General features: G+C 39.9%; 1 protein-coding gene and 1 pseudogene across 3 annotated transcripts in view; one reads left to right on the top strand and one right to left on the bottom strand.

The window, feature by feature from the left end:
• FAM184A (family with sequence similarity 184 member A) overlaps positions 1-19040 on the bottom strand; it is a 113567-nt gene that overhangs the window by 59835 nt on the left and 34692 nt on the right. For 2 of the 3 annotated variants that reach the window (XM_024759064.1, XM_024759065.1), the window contains exons 1-3: positions 4307-4960; positions 3458-3593; positions 1843-2024 (exon numbers count right to left, since the gene is read on the bottom strand). In XM_024759064.1, coding sequence (XP_024614832.1) covers positions 1843-2024; positions 3458-3593; positions 4307-4960 — 972 coding nt within the window. Of the gene's footprint in view, positions 1-1842; positions 2025-3457; positions 3594-4306; positions 5162-19040 lie in introns of those variants that run through there. The other variant, XM_024759063.1, reaches the window with a different exon arrangement.
• On the top strand, positions 16347-17361 carry LOC112409130 (spindlin-1 pseudogene; annotated as a pseudogene).

Here is a 19040-nt window from a genome sequence, read left to right as displayed (position 1 = left end):
CTGGGTGTCAGCTCTTCCCTTCAAGCCTCCCCTACAGGGATGGGGGTACTGGGGGCTCAGGGCTCAGAGCAGTGTTCTAGAACTGGATCCCAATCCCTCTGCTAGCTCTCCCTGACTTGGGGTCACCAGAAACCAGAGCCCCTACTTGAATACTTGAATACAACACCCCCAGGTCTTTTTGTTTCACAGCTCAGACACGAAGCCCCCCTCATCATAGATCATAGCTTTTACCTATAAAACTGTACCAGTCAGGGCTCAACCAGAGAAGCAGGAAGGAGAAAGAAGGGGAGGGGTGCTGAGGAAGAGAGAGGCCATCAGGAAGGGTGGGCAGGAACTCTTGGGCATGGGCTAAAGCTGCTGTCCACAGGCAGAATGTCTTCAGTGACTGACATTTTTAAAAAAAACAATCATCTTGGCAGTAGGCTAGTGAGCTGATGGAAGGCAGGGAGAGTGCAGAGCTGACAGGACTTGGGAACCAATAAGGGGGTTAATGAAACAGTAATCAAGAACGACTCCCAGGTTTCTGATTTACCAAACTAGACAGACTATAGTGCTACTGGTTGAAAAAAGGAGTAAAAGAAATATAGTATTTTGAGGGGAGAAAGTTCTAGGCAGGTTGATTTGACACATCTGTGAGAAACAGATATTTGTCTGCAGTGGGAGTTATCTAGTGGGAGTTAGATACACAGGACTCAAGTTCAGGGAAAAGATCTGGCCTAGACGAACGGCTTTGGGAGATATCACTGACCACGTGACAGCGGATGTTACTGGAATGGATGAGCTTGTGGAATGAGATGAGAATGCAAGAGGAACATTAAAGGTAAGGACACAGAAAAGACTCTAAAAAAGACTGATATATGTATATGTATAACAGATTCACTGTGTTGTACACCTGAAACTAACACAGCACTGTAAATCAACTATACCCCAATAAAAACTGTTTTTAAAAAAATTAGATAAAAATTTAATTAAAAAATAAAAAATTTTTAAAAAAGGTAAGGCCACAGAGAGAAGAGGGAAGCTCACAGACTCAGGGCCTGGGACTGCAGGGCCTGGGAGACAGGAGGAAAGTGTGAGAGAACCAAAGAGAGATGCTGTAAATCAGAGGAGTCAGTATCCCAGGAAGACAAGATCCCCCCAGTCCAGCAGCCAGGATGTCACTGGAGGCTGAGGCCAATGTCGAGCCTGTGGAGTGGTGGCAGGAGAAACCAGCCCACACGAGGTAAGGAGTGAGTGGGAGGCGAACCAGGGCGAGGAGAACAGACACTTTTCAATACACTTGGCTGCTGAGAGAAGGAGGAAGAGTGTCCCAAACCCTCACCTGGTATTGTAGATATGTGAAAAACTGGAATAAATATTCAGCAATTACTCTACACATCATATGTCTTATTTATTTCATTTAGAAATTAAGTATGTTGGTATATGAATTTTCAGGGCTTGATTCTGGTCATCCTTTTCAGTTTAACAGACATTTCCTAGGTGTATACACAATAATACGTTTCATCAACAGAAAAATAAATACGATTAACCGTAATGTACACCCCACTGAAGTAAGAGTTCATTCAACTTCTGGCTTGAAATAGGTTGAAATGTCCTAAGTTCTTGCGTTATAAATTGTTATCAGCAATATTTTGAACATATACACAATATGGGATAGCCCAGCTTTATATCAATACCTTTTCTCCTCAAAATAAAAACAAAAAATTCCTAGAGTTAAGACGTAGACTGTTACTATGATATAGAAGTAAACACTCTAAATAAAATCTGAAAAAGAGGAAAACTGAACTTTTCTTTCTTTTCTTTCATGGGGGGTGGGGGGTGGAGTTCTCCATCATTCTTTACCTTCTCCAGTTCCAAAATCTGCTGCTTCTGCTCTTCATTCAGACTCTGGGTTTTGCTTTGCAAAAAAGCTCTTTCTTCTTCAAGCTGAGATAATCTCTCATTGGCCCTTGATTTTTCTGATTCTAGATCTTTAATTGTAACCTCCTGGGTCATTTGAGTTGCTTGAAGCATTCCAATATGACCTACCCCCCCAAAAGAAAGCCCCAATTTAAAATCTGTTACATTGTGGTATAAAACAGTTTATAGTTAATGACACAATGTACTTACTATGGAAGTAAAGTAAATGGTCTGCATGTACAAATAGTTCTTTGGTTTCCTCACTGTATGCCATAGAAATATTTACCATGCGAATACTTATTATCCAAGTAGAATTACTTAAACTAGAAAGCAGTCCATTTTCACATCACTGATGTTGCTCCCTGCACCTAGGACCATTCCAATCATTTTTGAAGATTTCAAGCTCTACAGGTTGAGGTAGAAACAACTCCTCAGGGTACATATAAAAGTCCTGGGAGTAAAGCAAAGTAACAGAAGTTGCACTGAGTAGCACGATGGCACTAAAATGAGTAACTTATTCTTTTCTAACCTCTTTTTTTTCAAACTTTAACATAAAGAGGAAGAAATCTGTATGCAGCAAGGAAAGACGGCAGGCGGCAGTTTGGCTGAAACTAAATTTGTTGTAGACAACAGACCTGATAAAGAACTGAGGCAGAGCAAGAGACAGAGAAGGACAGCAAGGCTATGAAAACCTAAAATGACAACAGCAAAAAGACAAAAGTGTGCGGGGGTGGTATGAACAGAGACAGAGAGATGGAAAGTGAATATGAGAAAATATGCTCAGAAGGCATATGCGTTAGGACAGCGGTTCTCAAAGCGCCCTGGACCAGCAGCGCCTGGGAGCACCGGTCACAAGTGAAGCTCGCCCCAGACCCCTACTGCGTCAGAAACTCTGGGGCTGGGGCCTAGCGTCTGTGGTCGCACGAGCTGTCCAGGTGATTTTCATACACATTAAAGTCGAAAAGCTTCTGCTTCAGGGGGAGGGTAATCTGGGATTCACCAATGAGCCAGTCAATCACATGACATCCTCACAGAACTCATTCAAGGGCCTCCCCTGGCTCACCAAACACCCCAGCGAAATGTCACTCCAGATCGATACAGGCCACCCCCCTCCTCTAGGGAGGGCTTCGAACTGAGCATGTCAGCCATGTCAGGACGGGCAACCCAGCTTTAGTACGTAACATGATCCTCATTAATAAGCCAAATGAAATGAGGCTGTTGTAATTTAAATATAGTTCCACTAATTTAAGTATTTTCAAATATTTATGTTTTAAAAGGACATGTTTTTAAAGGACAAAGCCTCTTAGAGTGTTTTTCTTTTAGTGACTGACTTATTGGTGCTAAAACCTATAATTCTTAAATTTTTTTATAGAAATATATTCCTAAAAATAAGTTATCATTTGCTTATCTTATGATTAACAAGATAACAGAACCCTTTAACATGTTTAGAATCTAAATAATTTTAAAATATGAGAAGAAAAGGCTAATTCTGTCTCGAATTAACATTTAAGTGTTGGTTTTAGCTGAGGAATACACCAAGAACTGTGGTCAGACATACTAGCTTTAAGGACAAGATCTGAAGCTTGCTGCTGTAAACGTTCTCTGGCTGCTGCTAGCTCACTTTCCACTTCCTTGTGCCTGCTTAATAAGGCCATTTCTCCCTCCTTGGCATCATCAAGCTGTTTTTGAAGAACCTAAGAAAAATCAAATAGCCATTATTAATATGCAAGAATGATGCTAAGCTAAAAAATTCATTTAAACTATGAGCAGCAACTTTCTCTTATTCAAAAGTCACACTTAACAATACCTAGTTATGAATCTGTATCAGTGACACATAACTTATCTTCATAAGTCATATGACCCAATCATGAAAGGCTATTCGACCCTTTCTAATATATTTAAATGCTGTGCAGATATTAAAAACACACCTATGAAATTTTCTATGCCAAGAAACAAAGACTTGCCAGAGAGACTTTTTGGCTTTTTTTTTTAGACTTGTGCCATACCCCTATTTATAAAGCAATCTTAATTTTTTGTTCAGTGTCTGGACATCAACTGATGTGAAGACCCCATCATTAATGGAGGAAAAGGAAAAGAAACATAATTAAAGACCAATATTTTAAACTTCCCAAATCACTGGGAAAATATTAACATGTTATTTAAAAATCCTTTCATAAACAATCAATAATGTTTTAAGCTTATCTTTTTGGGCCTTTCATATCTGAAACTGTTGTAGGAAATAACAGCTACAGGGTAATAAAGATTACCTTTTCACTGATTTTCTCACAAAAGAAAAGTAGAAAAAAAGCAAAATGGAAAAAAAAAAAAGGTAAAGTGGTCTAATCGAAAAGAAAAAGAGAAAAGTGGGAAAAAAATCCATGTGTTGAATGTAATATTCTTTACTCACCTGAACACTGTTCTCTGCTGTAACAAGTGCTATCTGAAGCTTCTGGCATTTGTCATGAAGACTTCCAGCTTCATCCTGTACCATCTGTAACTCTGTCTTTAATTTTCCTATGGTTTTTCGTAAAATTGCTTCTTGTCCCTGAAATTCTTTTCTAAGATCTGCCTCCTTTTCTTTGCTAGCCTGGAGGCTTTCTGCTGTAAAAAGCTGTGACCTTTTCAAAGTATCCAGCTCATGTTCATAAAAGGACTGAGCTTTACGCAACTTGCCTTCATAATCCTCAATTAGCTTTTTCCGCTCAAGCCTTAGCTCTTCCAGCGTCTTGTTTAAGGCCTCCACCTCCACTCTGTGCAGCTCCTCCGCTTTCTCCTGTCCTTTACTAACGGAGGCACTGTGATCCTGCTGTGACTTCAGCAGCTCTTGGATCTCCCGTCTGTGAGCAGTTCGCAAATCTTCCAATGCCAACCGTTTGTCTTTTTCAAACTGTACTTGGACTTGTCCAAAACTCCGTAATCTTTCCTCAAATTTCCTTCTGATCTCTTCAACCTCTCTAGACATGGTTACTATGCGTTGGACATGCTGGGCTTCTGCACAAAGTTGCATGTCCTCAACTCTGTGCTTATAAGCCTCAAATTCAGTCAAAGCCTGCTGCTTCATTTTTATGTGATCTTCTAATGATGCTTCTAAAACTTGAATCTTCCTCTTAAGGTCTAACTCCTCTGATACTCTGCTTTTATACTGCAATATTTTTTCTCTTGTTTCTGCAAGAATTTGTTGGATTTCTTCTTCATGAGCATCTTTGAGGGCTTGAACTGCAGATTCGTGCTCATCATTTTTAGTGTTCAAAGCATATATTACCTGCATGGTTTTAAAGAAAAAGGGAGAAGAATTCAGTAAACCATGTTATTTTCTAATTGAAGTTAATTCTTTCATTTGGATTGACACTTTTTTCTATGCAGATAATATTGGCTATGGTAAATATTAAATACTAAAACTTCATGCACTGTTTTTGTACTCATAGATTTATTTAGCAAATTTACATAGCCCAATCTTAAAATCTGTACTTGAAGACTTTTTGAGTAGGTTTTTAAAGCATTCAAAATTAAGAATGTTTTCCTAGAAATGAAACAGTGAGGAGGAAAGAGACAAAGGAGGCTACCTGGTCTATGAGAATGGAGTTTTCCTACGGCCCAGTCTAGCTTCCTGGGGACTGTGGTGGGATCAGGAGAAAAGCCTCATGGTAAGTCTCTGCCCTGCACTGGAGGCCTAGAGATGAAGGAGGCTTTGCATGAGTGGAAGTTCTAGGCCCTACGTCTTCCCAAAGGCCTCTTTCAACTGCCTAAAGTCTGGTATATTTTAAATTTAGAAATTTCCTTTTCTAATTCCATTATGGTCTGTTTTTAAAGCTGATCCTTTTCACTCCCAAGTGGTCTCCTTACAAAATCCAATTAGTACTTTTGTGCTCACCTATCAAATGTTGTAGTATTACTCATTGCCTAATTTTCCCTCTGCCTCCAAGCAAGCCAGATTCCTAGAGCCAGAGTGTTCTGAGTACAGGTCTTTATTTTCATTTTTGTCCTTGCGTTTTAATGATTCCATTGAGATTTCCCCACCTTAATTCCAATGACAACATACTCCTTTTATAGTAACACTCCCACTCTCATATGTTCCTTGATGTCCTCCCCATAGCCCTGCGGTCCAACAGTAATATTCACAACTGTTACTTAAGGCTTAGAGATGTGCCTACTTTCTTCTGAAGTAAAAAAAAGTAAATATTATACACTCCAGCAAAAATCCAGAGGCTTAAAAATCAGCGTCCTGGAACTTCACTTATTTTAATATGATCTTACTTTGGCCTCAGAAATGAGGTCCAGCACCAAATACTACCTATCTATCATCTATCTATCTATCTATCTATCTATCTATCTATCTATCTATCTATCTATCGTTGCGTTGGGTCTTCATTGCTGCACGTGGGCTTTCTCTAGTTGTGGAGAGCGGGGGCTTCTCTTGTTGCGGAGCACAAGCTCAGTAGTTATGGCTCACAGGCTCTAGAGCGCAGGCTCAGTAGTTGTGGCACACGGGCTTAGCTGCTCCCCGGCATGTGGGATCTTCCCGGACCAGGGCCTGAACCCGCGTCCCCTGAATTGGCAGGCGGATTCCCAACCACCGCGCCACCAGGGAAGTCCCAGCACCAAATACTTTTGCAATTAAGATGAGGAAGTGTTGCCCTTTTTGTAGAGAACTTGTTTATGCAGACTGAGGCAACTGAGACAAACTACCTGGCTCTCCACAGATCCTGGTAACTCCAAATCCTGCTGCTAAATCTAGGCTGTCACCTGCTAAGCCTGCAGCTACACTGGCAGAAGGCAGAATACACACTGGAGCTACCCCACTGCAGGGGCTTCACTCCCTCCATACAGGGCTTTGTCTTCCACACCCAGTCTCCCTGTCCATACACTCGGCTAGGTCTGCTGTATCTATTTTCTTCAGCGTGACTGAGATGTGGTCATACCAAAAGAAAAAAGGTTGAGAGATGGCAAGATTCTACCTGTCTTGCCACAACTACCCTTCTCCTACAAGGGCCACAGGAAAACATGTGCACAGAGGAAAATAAATACTTATTCACAGTGTCTCTCTCTTTTTTAATAAACCTAATTCCAAATTCCACGTTATGTCCCTAAATGGGCTAACACACATCCCCATGGAGGACTCCTTTTATTTATACTTTTAATCTTAAAGGTAGCCTATAAACCAAGAAAGTTGGGTGGCTTCCTATTCCCTTCCCTCAGGGTCATACCTGTCTACCACACTGATGCCAGGAAAGACTGGAAGGGGCACTATGGAAAAAGACACCAACCAGCTGGGGAGAAGTCCATTTGCCAGAGTGCCTGGAACAGAGCTGGTCGAGCCCACAGGTTGCAAACCTTCCCAGAGCATGTCTGCATGCATTCCCTCTTCATCTTACTAATAAGCACATGGAAGGAAAAGAGATAATCCAAAGAGATGGGATCCCCAAAGAAAATAAGTCACGCTGTTAGCACTTTGCTCCAGGAAATGATCATGTAAAGGACCAGTAGGGATTCCGTATAACTGGTGATGAAAAGGGAGAGGGAAGCAACATGTGAGCCTCCCCTTGTCAACTATTTATTGAAATACTCTTCTCTTTTTTCTAATTTAATTTCCCTCAGTCTTCAAGAGTCAGCTCAAGTTCTGCCTCTTTTAATAAGCCTTCCAAAGCCACCTACATCCATGGGATTCTATCTTTTCTTTATATCCAACATCACCATTTCCTTACCACCACTCATTCCTGAAACTCAGCAAATGTTAGATTGGTTTAATTTGGGGTGTCCTGACAACAAGGCTGGAAAGCTGTGTGATGATGTTAGCCTAGAAAAGTAGCTGAAGGTACAGAAGCTCAGGAGCACACAAAAATGTGAATAAAAAGGTGAAATTAAAGGGAATCAAGGTTATGAATTAAAGCATTAAATTAAAACAGAATTTAGGTAAACAAAGCTTCTGATAAATAATAGGGAAATACTATGGTGAGAAGTTCTATTTCATTATATATTCTAATCCCTGGATCAGCAAACTAGAGCCCACAGGCCAAATATGGCTGCTGCTTGTCTTTGTAAATAAAGTTTTATTGGAGCACAGCTAGGTCCATTCCTTTATGTATTGCCTACAGATGCTTTCCCACTACAACAGCAGAGTTGAGTTGTGGAAAAGACCTATTACCAACTCTTGTCCTAACCTATACATAGCCATCTTACCAGCCAAAACTGGCAGCCAAAAATAAAAAAGTCTGATTTTGCACTAGCTTTGTTAACTCTCTACTAAACAGTCTAGGCTTTGTACCACTACAACTCATACAGTGACAACACCAATTATGTGATTCTGAAAGTATATTACATAAAATAAATACAGTATCATGCTGACCATATATTTGTATCTTCCAGGAAAGCAATGTTAAAATAAATTTCTAAAACCTTAAAAAGGAACAATAAAAAGATGGCAAGGATGATAACAAATTAGCAGTGCTCTTAGAAACGACCATATAAAATATACCACTAATTATATTATTTTTAAATGAGAATGCTATATATGAATTTTCAAGTACCTTAACTATACAAAGTACCTTCTAGCTATTCACTTTTCTACATAATTACAAAGGTAACCATTTATTAGTATCTTTCTCTGATTAATTATTATTTCTCAGACAAAGGTAACATAGATGGTTCTATGTTCTTTGAACACATAGAAGATATATGACTTGAAGTAACAGAATGGACCCAAACTGAATTTTTGACCCTAGGTAAAATAATTTCTCCAAGCTTCAAGTTTCTCAATATTAAACGGAGATTGTATTTATTCTACCCTAGTGACACTGTTATAAGAGCAACTTATCAATGACATTTTAAAATGATGTTATATAAATATTTTTAAAAATATAAAGCACTATAAGATACTAAGCCTTCCTTGTTAGTTGTATCATTTATTTATGGAGAGAACGAGGCTAATTTTAAAAGAAACTTCAGTAACTGATCATAATCATCCAAAAAATTGGCTATGATTTTCCACATAGAAAAGGAAATTCTCTAACGTCTCTTTTCATAAACTATTTTAAAAGACATTAAGAGCCATTCGCAATTTTTCTGGAACTATGAACATTCATGGAATGGGACAGTACAATCATTTCAGCAATTTCATGCAATTTCACAGTTCCATTTTATGCCAATGATGCATAATTTAACTATATAACCCATGATGAGTAAGCAATTGTGAGTAATTTTAATTTTTTCTATGAAGATTTTCAGGTACTCTTACCCACAGATAAAGTGAGAACAATTCTAGATCCTAATTTTAAAAATGCTACTTAGGTAAAAACAAAAGTGTCTGAAATAGTTCTCACTGTTGACTGCTATGAACTGAACTGTGTCTCCCCCCAACCCCACAAAATTCATATGCTGAAGCCCTAACCCCCAACATGATGTTATATGGAGATAACAGGAGGTAATTAAGCTTAGACAGGTCATGAGAATGGGGTCCTCATGATAGGACTTAGTGCCTTTATAAGAAGAGACACCAGAGCTCTTGCTTCCTCTCTCTGTCTCCGCCATGTGAGGACACAGCAAGAAGTTCTACAGTACTCTGCTATGGTCGACAGAGCAAATACATTGGCAATATAAATGTTCCCACTAAAAGCTAACTCATTAGTAATAAAGCATGTTCATTGATAAGTATGTTATATTAGCTTAAAATATTTTAAGTGGACCTCAATTGTTGCATATTATACCAACAGGTTTAACCCTGCTAAGGTAAGGGAGTCGTTGAATAAATGATGGTACATTCCCACAATGTAAAACCATGAAACCATTAAAAAGCACATCTCATTTAGGAGGATATTTCAAAGAAAAAGCTTGTAGTATAAGGCACATACACATGCTACTATACACAATAAGATCCAACCGCGTACAGAGAAAACAATGAGTGTGCATGTGTGTGCAGATGCATATTCAAAGGTGTATTAAGAAATTAACCAAATTGTAACGGAGGATATTCAGTATTTCTAAGCCTTCTGTAATGAATGCATGTTACTACTATAATCAGAAAACAATAAACCGCTTTCAAAGATTAACATTAACAGTGCTAAAAGAATGAATCAATACTCGAAATGCCTTAGCTGTAGAAAAACATGACAATGGAAACGAAAACAGAAAGTTAAAGGAACATTAATTCCAACAGATACCCTTCAAATTTCCTCAAAAATCACTGACTGAAATAAAACTGATTTATAAAAATCATCCGTAAACTTTTTCAAGAATACTGAACATTAATCATTACACGTATAAAAAAGAACATGTATTTCGGAAATGTAAAAAAAATCTAATTACCTAGATAAAGTTTGATAGTTTACTAGCAAATCTTTAATGGTCAATTCCTACTTCATTCATTCTTCCCTTCAACAAAAATTTACTGCACACCTGCTACGTGCCAAGACCTATAATCGGCGCAACGGTGAACTGGATGCATATGTGTGGTGTCTATTCTCTTGCAGCTTAGTGGAGACTAGCCTTAAAGAAATATTTACTCAATTTGTCAAAGTGAAATATTGTTAAGTCTTACAAAGGAGGAGAAATACAAAATGAGTCTTTGCTGGGGTGGGAGTGAGGATGGTAATGTATGAGTTTTCCCTTATTCTGAGTAAAATGCTTCTTTAACCAGAATCTCTTTTTTAAAAAAATTTTACCAATGTATAGTTGATTTACAATGTTGTGTTAATTTCTGCTGTATAGCAAAGTGATTCAGTTATACATATATTCTTTTTCATATTCTTTTCTATTATGGTTTATCACAGGATATTTTAACCAGAATCTCTTTTAGTCAAAACGTTAAGGGGAAGGCTACAGAGATGGAATTACAGGCTGAAGGAACGGTATGAGCGAAAGACACATCGATGGGTGAGCACAGGACTCTGTGAAAGGAAAGATGGGCTCTGGAGCTAGAAAAGTGGGCATGGTCCACACTGCAGAGATACTCATAGCTGCTGAGCTGGACAAGCTCAAGAGGGAGAAACTACTGAGGAAGAATGAAGAAGACCGAGGACCAGGCCTTGGGCGGGTTTCCGCGGCGGGAGGAGGATGAGGACCCACAGACAGAGGCCATGTGCTGAGAGAGATGAGCAAGAGTGGAAGCAGGGCATCACAGTCCACGGTGTGAGGGACGGGCAGGGCGTCTTGTCAAAAGCTGCACAAAAGTCAAGAAAAAGGAACACTTGAAGCCCCTGCATTCACAATCTCAGAAATAATCTTTGAGGGAGCACATTCAGTAGAGTGGTGAGGGCAGAGCGAGTGGACAAGTGGATACTGAGTAAATGGAGGCACTCAGCTAGCAGAAAAAAAAAACTCCAAGAAATAGTCGGTCAAAGGAAGGAAATAAATAGGGACAACTAGGATGATGGCTTAGGGGGCAGCAGCTTCCATTCCAGGGAGAGTTGTTTTTGTTTTTTTTTTTTAAAGAGGAATTGAAAATGTATCGTAGGGAAGGGCTAATTGTTGCACCAAAGTCATGGAGAAAGTCTGAGGCTAGGATTGCCTGACACAGGCGGAGAGACTGGCACTGACTGACAGTAGGGAAAAACTCCTCCCGAGAGAGCAAGGTTAAAGAGGTGGAGAGGGAAGACGGGCAGCTCCCGTCTGACTGCTGCATGCCCCTCCGTAACAGGGAAATGAGATCACGCTCTTAGAGCGCAGAAGCCATCAGTAGCTTCTCTCCACTGGCCACGGATGATGCTCTTCACCTTGGTGAGGCCAGCTTCAGTCAGTCTTCCCAGTGTGTCTGTCTCACGACAGACTCAACCACTCAGCAACCATGAGCAGACCCTGTCATCACTGCTCCTCAGGGGGATGTTTTCCTCTCTCTCTTGCTTATTTGAAAATTCTGGATACTTGTTCACTTTCCTTTTCTGATCAATGCCAGAGACAGTCAGACAGACCAACAGAAGAGAGAGAGAGAAAAACTCACCCTCAGAGTATATAAGTACTACACGAGGCACAAGACTACTTAACAAAGCAAAAAGGAGCAATCTCAGATTCGACAATATTTTTTAAAGTTCTGGTACAATTAATCTATGATAAACAATATATAATGGAAAATAGCCTCTTCAATAAATGGTGTTGGGAAAACTGGACAGCTACATGCAAAAATAAATAATCAAACTGGACTACTTTCTCACACCATATACAAAAATAAACTCCAAGTGGATGTAAGACTTAAATGTAAGATGTGAAACCAATCACAAAACTCCTAGAATAAAATGTAGTTAGTGTGCTTTTTTTTTTTTCTTTTTGCGGTACGCGGGCCTCTCACTGTTGCGGCCTCTCCCGTTGCAGAGCACTGGCTCCGGACGCGCAGGCTCAGCGGCCATGGCTCACGGGCCCAGCCACTCCACGGCATGTGGGATCTTCCCAGACCGGTGCACGAACCTGTGTCCCCTGCACCGGCAGGGGAACTCTCAACCACTGCGCCACCAGGGAAGCCCCAAGTTAGTACGCTTTTTGAGATCAGTTTTAACAATATTCTCTTTGGATATGTCTCCTCAGCCAAAGGAAATAAAAATGAAAACAAACAAATGGGACTACATCAAACTTAAAAGCTTTTTGCACAGTGAAGGAAACTCAACCAAACAAAAAGGCAGACTACTGAACGGGAGAAGATATTTGCAAACAATCTATCTGATAAGGGGTTAATATTCAAAATGTACAAATAACTCATATAACTCAACATCAAACAAACAACCCGATTAAAAAATGGAAAGAAGACTTGAATGGACATTTTTCCAAAGAAGACAGACAGATGGCCAAGAGACATAGAGAAGACACTCAACATCACTAATCATCAGGAAAAGGCAAATCAAAACCACAGTGAGATACTACCTAGCACCTGTCAGAATGGCTATTATCAAAAAGACAACAAATAACAAGTGCTGATGAGAATGTGAAGAAAAAGGAACCCTTGCGCACTGTTGGTGGAATGCAGATTGGTGCAGCCATTATGTGCCGACGCACAGTGAAAGCAGGAAGAAGGTTCCTCAAAGAATTAAAAATTGAACTACCATGCAATGCAGCGATTCTATTTCTGGGTATTTTTCCAAAGAAAACAAAAACACTAATTCAAAAAGATATATGCACCCCTATGTTCACTGCAGCATTGTTTACAACAGCCAAGATATGGAAGCCACCTAAGCGCCCATCAATGTGTGACTGGATAAAGAAGATGTGGTTCACCCACATACCCACCCCCACACACACAATGGAATGTTACTCAGCCCTAAAAAATGAAAGTACAAACAATTTTATTTTATACTGGAGTATAGTTAACAATGATGTGTTAGTTACAGGCGCAAAGTGATTCAGTTATACCCATACAAGTATCCATTCCTTTTCAAATTCTTTTCCCATTTATGTTATTACAGAATATTGAGCCAAGTTCCTTGTGCTATACAGTAGCGCCTTGTTGGTTATCTATTTTAAATATAATACTGTGTACATATCAATCCCAAACTCCCAATCTATCCCTCCCCTCCCGCATTTTCCCCCTGGTAACCATAAGTTCGTTCTCTAAGTCTGCGTTTCTGTTTTGTAAATAAGTTCATTTGAAACTTATTTACAAAATGAAATCTTGCCATTTGAGACAACATGGATGGACCTAAAGAGTATCATACTAAATGAAATAAACCAGACAAAGACAAATACCATATCATTTCACACATGTAGAATCTAAAAAAACAAAACAAAGAACAAATAACAAAACAGAAACAGACTCACAGATACAGAGAACAAGCAAGTGGTTGCAGTGGGGGGCAGGGCCGGGGGTGGGGGTGGGGTGAGTGAAATAGGTAAGGGAGGTTAAGAGGTACAAACTCCCAGTTACAAAATAAACAAGTCGTGGGCATGAAATGTACATCATGGGGAATATAGAAAATATTGTAATAACTTTGTATTATGTCAGATGGTAACAGACATCATTTTGTAAGATAGAGAAATACCAAATCACTATACTGTGCACCTGGAACTAATGCAGTGTTGTAGGTCAGTTACACTTCGATTAAAAGAACAGATCTCATACATTTTAAACAAAGGAAGAACTTCCCTGGTGGTGCAGTGGTTAAGACTCTGCGCTCCCAGTGTAAGGGGCCCGGGATTCATTCCCTGGTCAGGGAACTAGATCACACATGCCACAACTAACAGTTCGCATGCCACAACTAAGGAGACCATGAGCCACAACTAAGGAGACCATGAGCTGCAACTAAAACCTGGCGTGACCAAATAAATAAATATTAAAAAAAAAAGCAGCCCTAAACACAGGAAGAATATGTTTCTATAATTCTGTTTTTATTATTAAGGCCTCAGATACAATTAGCAAAAGGTTACTTGGTCCTTAAGCCACCAAAGTTAAAGAATATTGAAAAGAGTCTCTCAAACTTCTCAAAAACAGTGGGTTATTGTCCTCTGCCATTTAGGGTCTGTTCTATCTGTTCTAGAGCAATAACACAGACCAGAGAACTCTGTACCTCAATTTACATTCAATGGCACTCCCAGACCAGCTTTACAAGTAAATGTTTCACAAATTATTAAATATAACTGATGAGCTCTAAGTAGCTAACTTAGAGAATCTAATGTTTCTATAAAATGGTTCACTTTTTGGAACCTGATTATTATTAGCATCCTTAAGGGCATGTTAATCAAATGCATTTAAAATGTGTTTTAGAGGTGATGAAATTGCACAAATCCATCCATATTTTACTATTCTACTGATGATCAATAATAGCATATATTTATGCTACCTAGGTTATAGGATTAATCATTGCAATGTAAGAAAAGTTTACAGAACTGAATTCAAGAACTAGCCTCAAGCACATGCTAGCAAAATGAGGTGGAAAAAAGGAAAAAAATAAAATGAGGTCACAAATGACCATTCATCCTGAAGAAAAAAAAACAAGAAGCAAAACCCACAGAACATCATTTAGTGTAAAATAAGTGTCTGAAAGAAAAAAATCCCGAACTCATACAGCACTGAGCATGTGCACGCGCGCACGCACACGCACACACACTTTTTTCTGAACCATCTGAAGATAAGTTCCAGGTACTTGTCACCCCTAAATACTTTAGTCTGTATTTCCTAAGATCAAAGACAAGAGCACTATTATACCCAAGAAGTTCAGCCTAATGGAATATTAACTAATATACAGCCTATATTCAGGTTTACCAAATTATTCCAATAATAAAATTTGTAGCAGCTTTTCTCTATCAGTGCAGATCCAATCAAGGATCCCACACTGTACTGAGTCTTCAATCTCCTTTAATCTGAACATTGACATTTTTGAAGAGACCAGGCTGGCTGTCTCGTAGAATACATATGATACAGACTCATAGAATCATGTCAAGTTCCTCTTTGTGGAAATTTTATGTTGTGCTTTCTCAATCCACCCTATTGGTGACTAGAGTACTTAATACCACATTATGAGGGCACATTTATCAGTTTTCTTTTCAACTATTACTCTTTCCCAACCTTCTTCCAACCCACTGTTCCTTTTTCATGATGTCCTTCCTACTCAGTTTAAAGAAACGAGAAAAAAATGACAAAACGAATTTAATTTTGTTTAAAAAGGTTTAGTCCCTATGAAAACCCATCCTACCTATATGTGACAAGCCCTCCAAAGGGGCTGCCTGAATAGTAAGAGCTCCCGCTGTGGGCTACCTGTCCAAAGGCCAAGCATGAACTGCTCATAACTCTGAGGGGATTTTTTAAAGAGGCTGAGAGAACGGTGAAGAAACAAGGCAACTGGCAGGCTAGGTATTTAGAGAGAATTTTAACAGTCTTTTGGAATATGATATGATATGTAAACCTTTTAACCCATATTCTCACAAAATATTAAGCCACATATTCATTTGCCATTATTAACTATGGAACTGGATCTACCAGGAAGATTCACAGAATATGTGTAGTTCAAGGTGAGTGGAAGGGGAACAGATGCTACCCATATACAGTAGTTTACTCCTAGCAATGAATTACTTCCACATTTTTCTTTTCTTGGTCCAGTTTCTTTTGTTATAAGTTAGAAAAAAAAGTTTTTTAAACAAAGTCTGTTCTTCATTCATTATGTAATCAAATTAATTCCAACAACAGACTTATGTCCAAATAAAACATTTACGAACCAGTTAACAAAATAAAAAGCTCATCTGGATTTATTTAAGCCAAAGGCACTATAAAACTCTAAATTAAAAAGACCTTTGGGTAGTACGGCCCGGCCGCCCGGCCATCGGAGGGCGCATGCGCTGTGAGGCCGGGGCAGCGCCGTCTGGCTCGGTCGGGCAGGGGCCGGAGCTCGGTGCGGGATCGCAGGGCCAGCGGGCTGCCAACGGTGGCCTAGGTGGCCGGCCGAGTATTAGGATTTCACGTATTTTTGCTGAACTTACACACACACACACACACACACACACACACACACAAAGACGCTTGGGATGATGGATTAACAAGAACATTGAAATTCTGTGAAAAGTTTCAAGTTGGAGCATACTGAATTTTCATCCTAGTCCAGCAGCTCTGCTGCTCACTTAAATACAGATGAATGAAGACCCCATTCGGGAAGACACCTGGCCAGCGGTCCAGAGCTGATGCAGGCCATGCTGGTGTATCTGCAAGCATGATGAAGAAACAAACATCCCACAAAAAACACCGGACCAGTGTGCGGCCGAGCAAACCTGTTTCCCAGCCCCAGAGGAACATCGTAGGCTGCAGGATTCAGCATGGGTGGAAAGAGGGGAATGGCCCCATCACCCAGTGGAAAGGAACCGTTCTGGACCAGGTGCCTGTAAATCCTCTGTATCTTATAAAATACGATGGATTTGACTGTATTTATGGACTAGAACTTAATAAAGATGAAAGAGTTTCTGCGCTTGAAGTCCTCCCTAATAGAGTTGCAACATCTCGAATCAGTGATGCACACCTAGCCGACAGGATGATTGGCAAAGCAGTGGAGCACATGTTTGAGACGGAGGATGGCACTAAAGATGAGTGGAGAGGAATGGTCTTAGCACGAGCTAATGAACACATGGTTTTACATCACCTATGAAAAAGATCCTGTCTTGTACAGGTACCAGCTCTTCGATGATTATAAAGAAGGTGACCTTCGCATTATGCCCGATTCTAATGATTCACCTCCAGCAGAAAGGGAACCGGGAGAAGCTGTGGACAGCCTGGTAGGCAAACAAGTGGAATATGCCAAAGAAGATGACGCTAAAAGGACTGGCGTGGTCATTCATCAGGTAGAAGCCAAACCATCTATTTCATCAAGTTTGATGATGATTTCCATATTCATGTCTACGATTTGGTGAAAACATCCTAGATGTCATCACGAACTTTGCCAAATTTGTGGAACTATTAAATGTATAATTTGTAGACATAAAGACTTGATTGCTTTCCAGTTTAATGAAAGCTTAAATGTCCCTGCGAACCCACAATCTCTGCCAGCAGAACTGGTTTTGTTCTGAATAGTACAGATTTAGGTGAACACAAAGCATTTTGCGTAAGGAACTCCTTCCTCTTAAAAGAAGTCTATCTGTTTGGAAGGGACTTACAGGCAAGTCCGGTAAAAGTTAAGCTAGTATCACAGTCATTTAAAACTGCAGTAGATCTTATCCACTTTCCCCTTCATGCTTAACACTCTTATTCTGCTGCCACAATGCAAGCATAGTTTGGTATTTTTGTTATTGCCTTTTTTTTTGATATATATGTATCTGTATCTACCTACCTATCTATATCTGTGTGTATACATATATAACGTATATGTACATACAAACAGATCTGTGTGTACACACACGCACTTCACAGGCAGTCCTTCCTTTGTGGGTTGGAGTGGGGCTTACATAATTTTCCCCAGTTTAACAGCAGTGCTGACCCAAGCCATTTGTATTCAGTGTACTCAGTGTATTACTGCTGTTTATTCAAAATTAAATTTGGGCACAGGAAGCACATCAGGACATTCAGCTTGTTTTGAAAGTCAAGTTCAGAGCACCATTTCAGTCTGGAGGCTTTAAAGTGTAAGTTCAAATATGAATCACCTGTGAACATTTAATGACCCACATTAGAATTTTACAAAACAGTTAGAAATCTGGGTAAAAGGCTGCCTTTAATTCTAAGCTTTGTACATTATTTGTTTACATTTTTATCATAAATACTTCTTTTTAAGCAAAGCCCAGGTACTTGGTCCACATAGCGCAATGCAGGTGTATTTTGGATGGCACATTTGGTCCATTATTTGTACAAATTAGTAACCTGGATTTTAGCACATGGATTTAAAAGGCAACAGTATATCAGTGGTTTCTGTGTATTTGGTAAGTTCCTGGAAGAACATAGTGCTTTTATATTAGAAATGTAAGTTTAAGAACGGCGGTGTTGCCTTTTAACAAGTTCTCTGGGATACCTTTATTTTTATTACTATTATTACTGATATATGATTATGGTCAGAAGGCTTTTCCCCTCAAAGAATGACTAGACAAATAACAGCTTGAATTCCTGACACCTCTTGTGGTGCTGTATGTTCTTGCTCATGGCGTGCTGCTGATGTGGACTCATTGCATTTGGTAGATCTTGCCACATCAGGGTCAGTCACCTGCACTGGCTTGTGGGTGGGACTGACAGCAGCCCTTAGCCATTGAATCCTTTCCTGCAAGTTGTCCTTAGCTAAAACAGAACTGCAACAGTGGTTCGTTTAGAAGCAAAACGTCAGTCTATCACTTTGTTTTGGATGATCCCTGGCAGTTTGAAAGCTAGGGGAAAGATGGTTTGTGAAACCAGTCTTGTGGAGATTGAAACTCTTACCTCAGATTTGGGCAGAAGGCTTAAATGCATATGAATCTCAGCCAAACACCAGGACTGTGTGACATCTGTCATGGCTGTTCTTGATGTTAAGAGATTCTGTAGTTTCAAGGCCGCGCTATGCGAGGTCTGTGTGATGCCCATTTTTGCCTTCAGGAAGGCTGTGCCTTGTTGTGCTGGTGGGTGGTAACCTCGCGCACCATGTGAATACAGCACCCCCGTTCTCTCCAGCGTGCCCGGTGCCTCACCGAGGGCAGCCAGGGGTGAGCTTCTCCATGCAGCGGGTACCCAGGTCTTAGAGGTTCCTCCTGTGCTTGAAACAAGTGTCATGCTACAGATCTGTCATCTGTTCTCCCGG

Source organism: Neophocaena asiaeorientalis, unplaced genomic scaffold, assembly GCF_003031525.2.
Source record: "Neophocaena asiaeorientalis asiaeorientalis breed wild unplaced genomic scaffold, Neophocaena_asiaeorientalis_V1.1 scaffold5, whole genome shotgun sequence".
Classification (NCBI taxonomy): domain Eukaryota; kingdom Metazoa; phylum Chordata; class Mammalia; order Artiodactyla; family Phocoenidae; genus Neophocaena; species Neophocaena asiaeorientalis.
The sequence above is the reverse complement of the archived record's forward strand: the minus strand, read 5'-3'. Positions and strand labels throughout refer to the sequence as shown.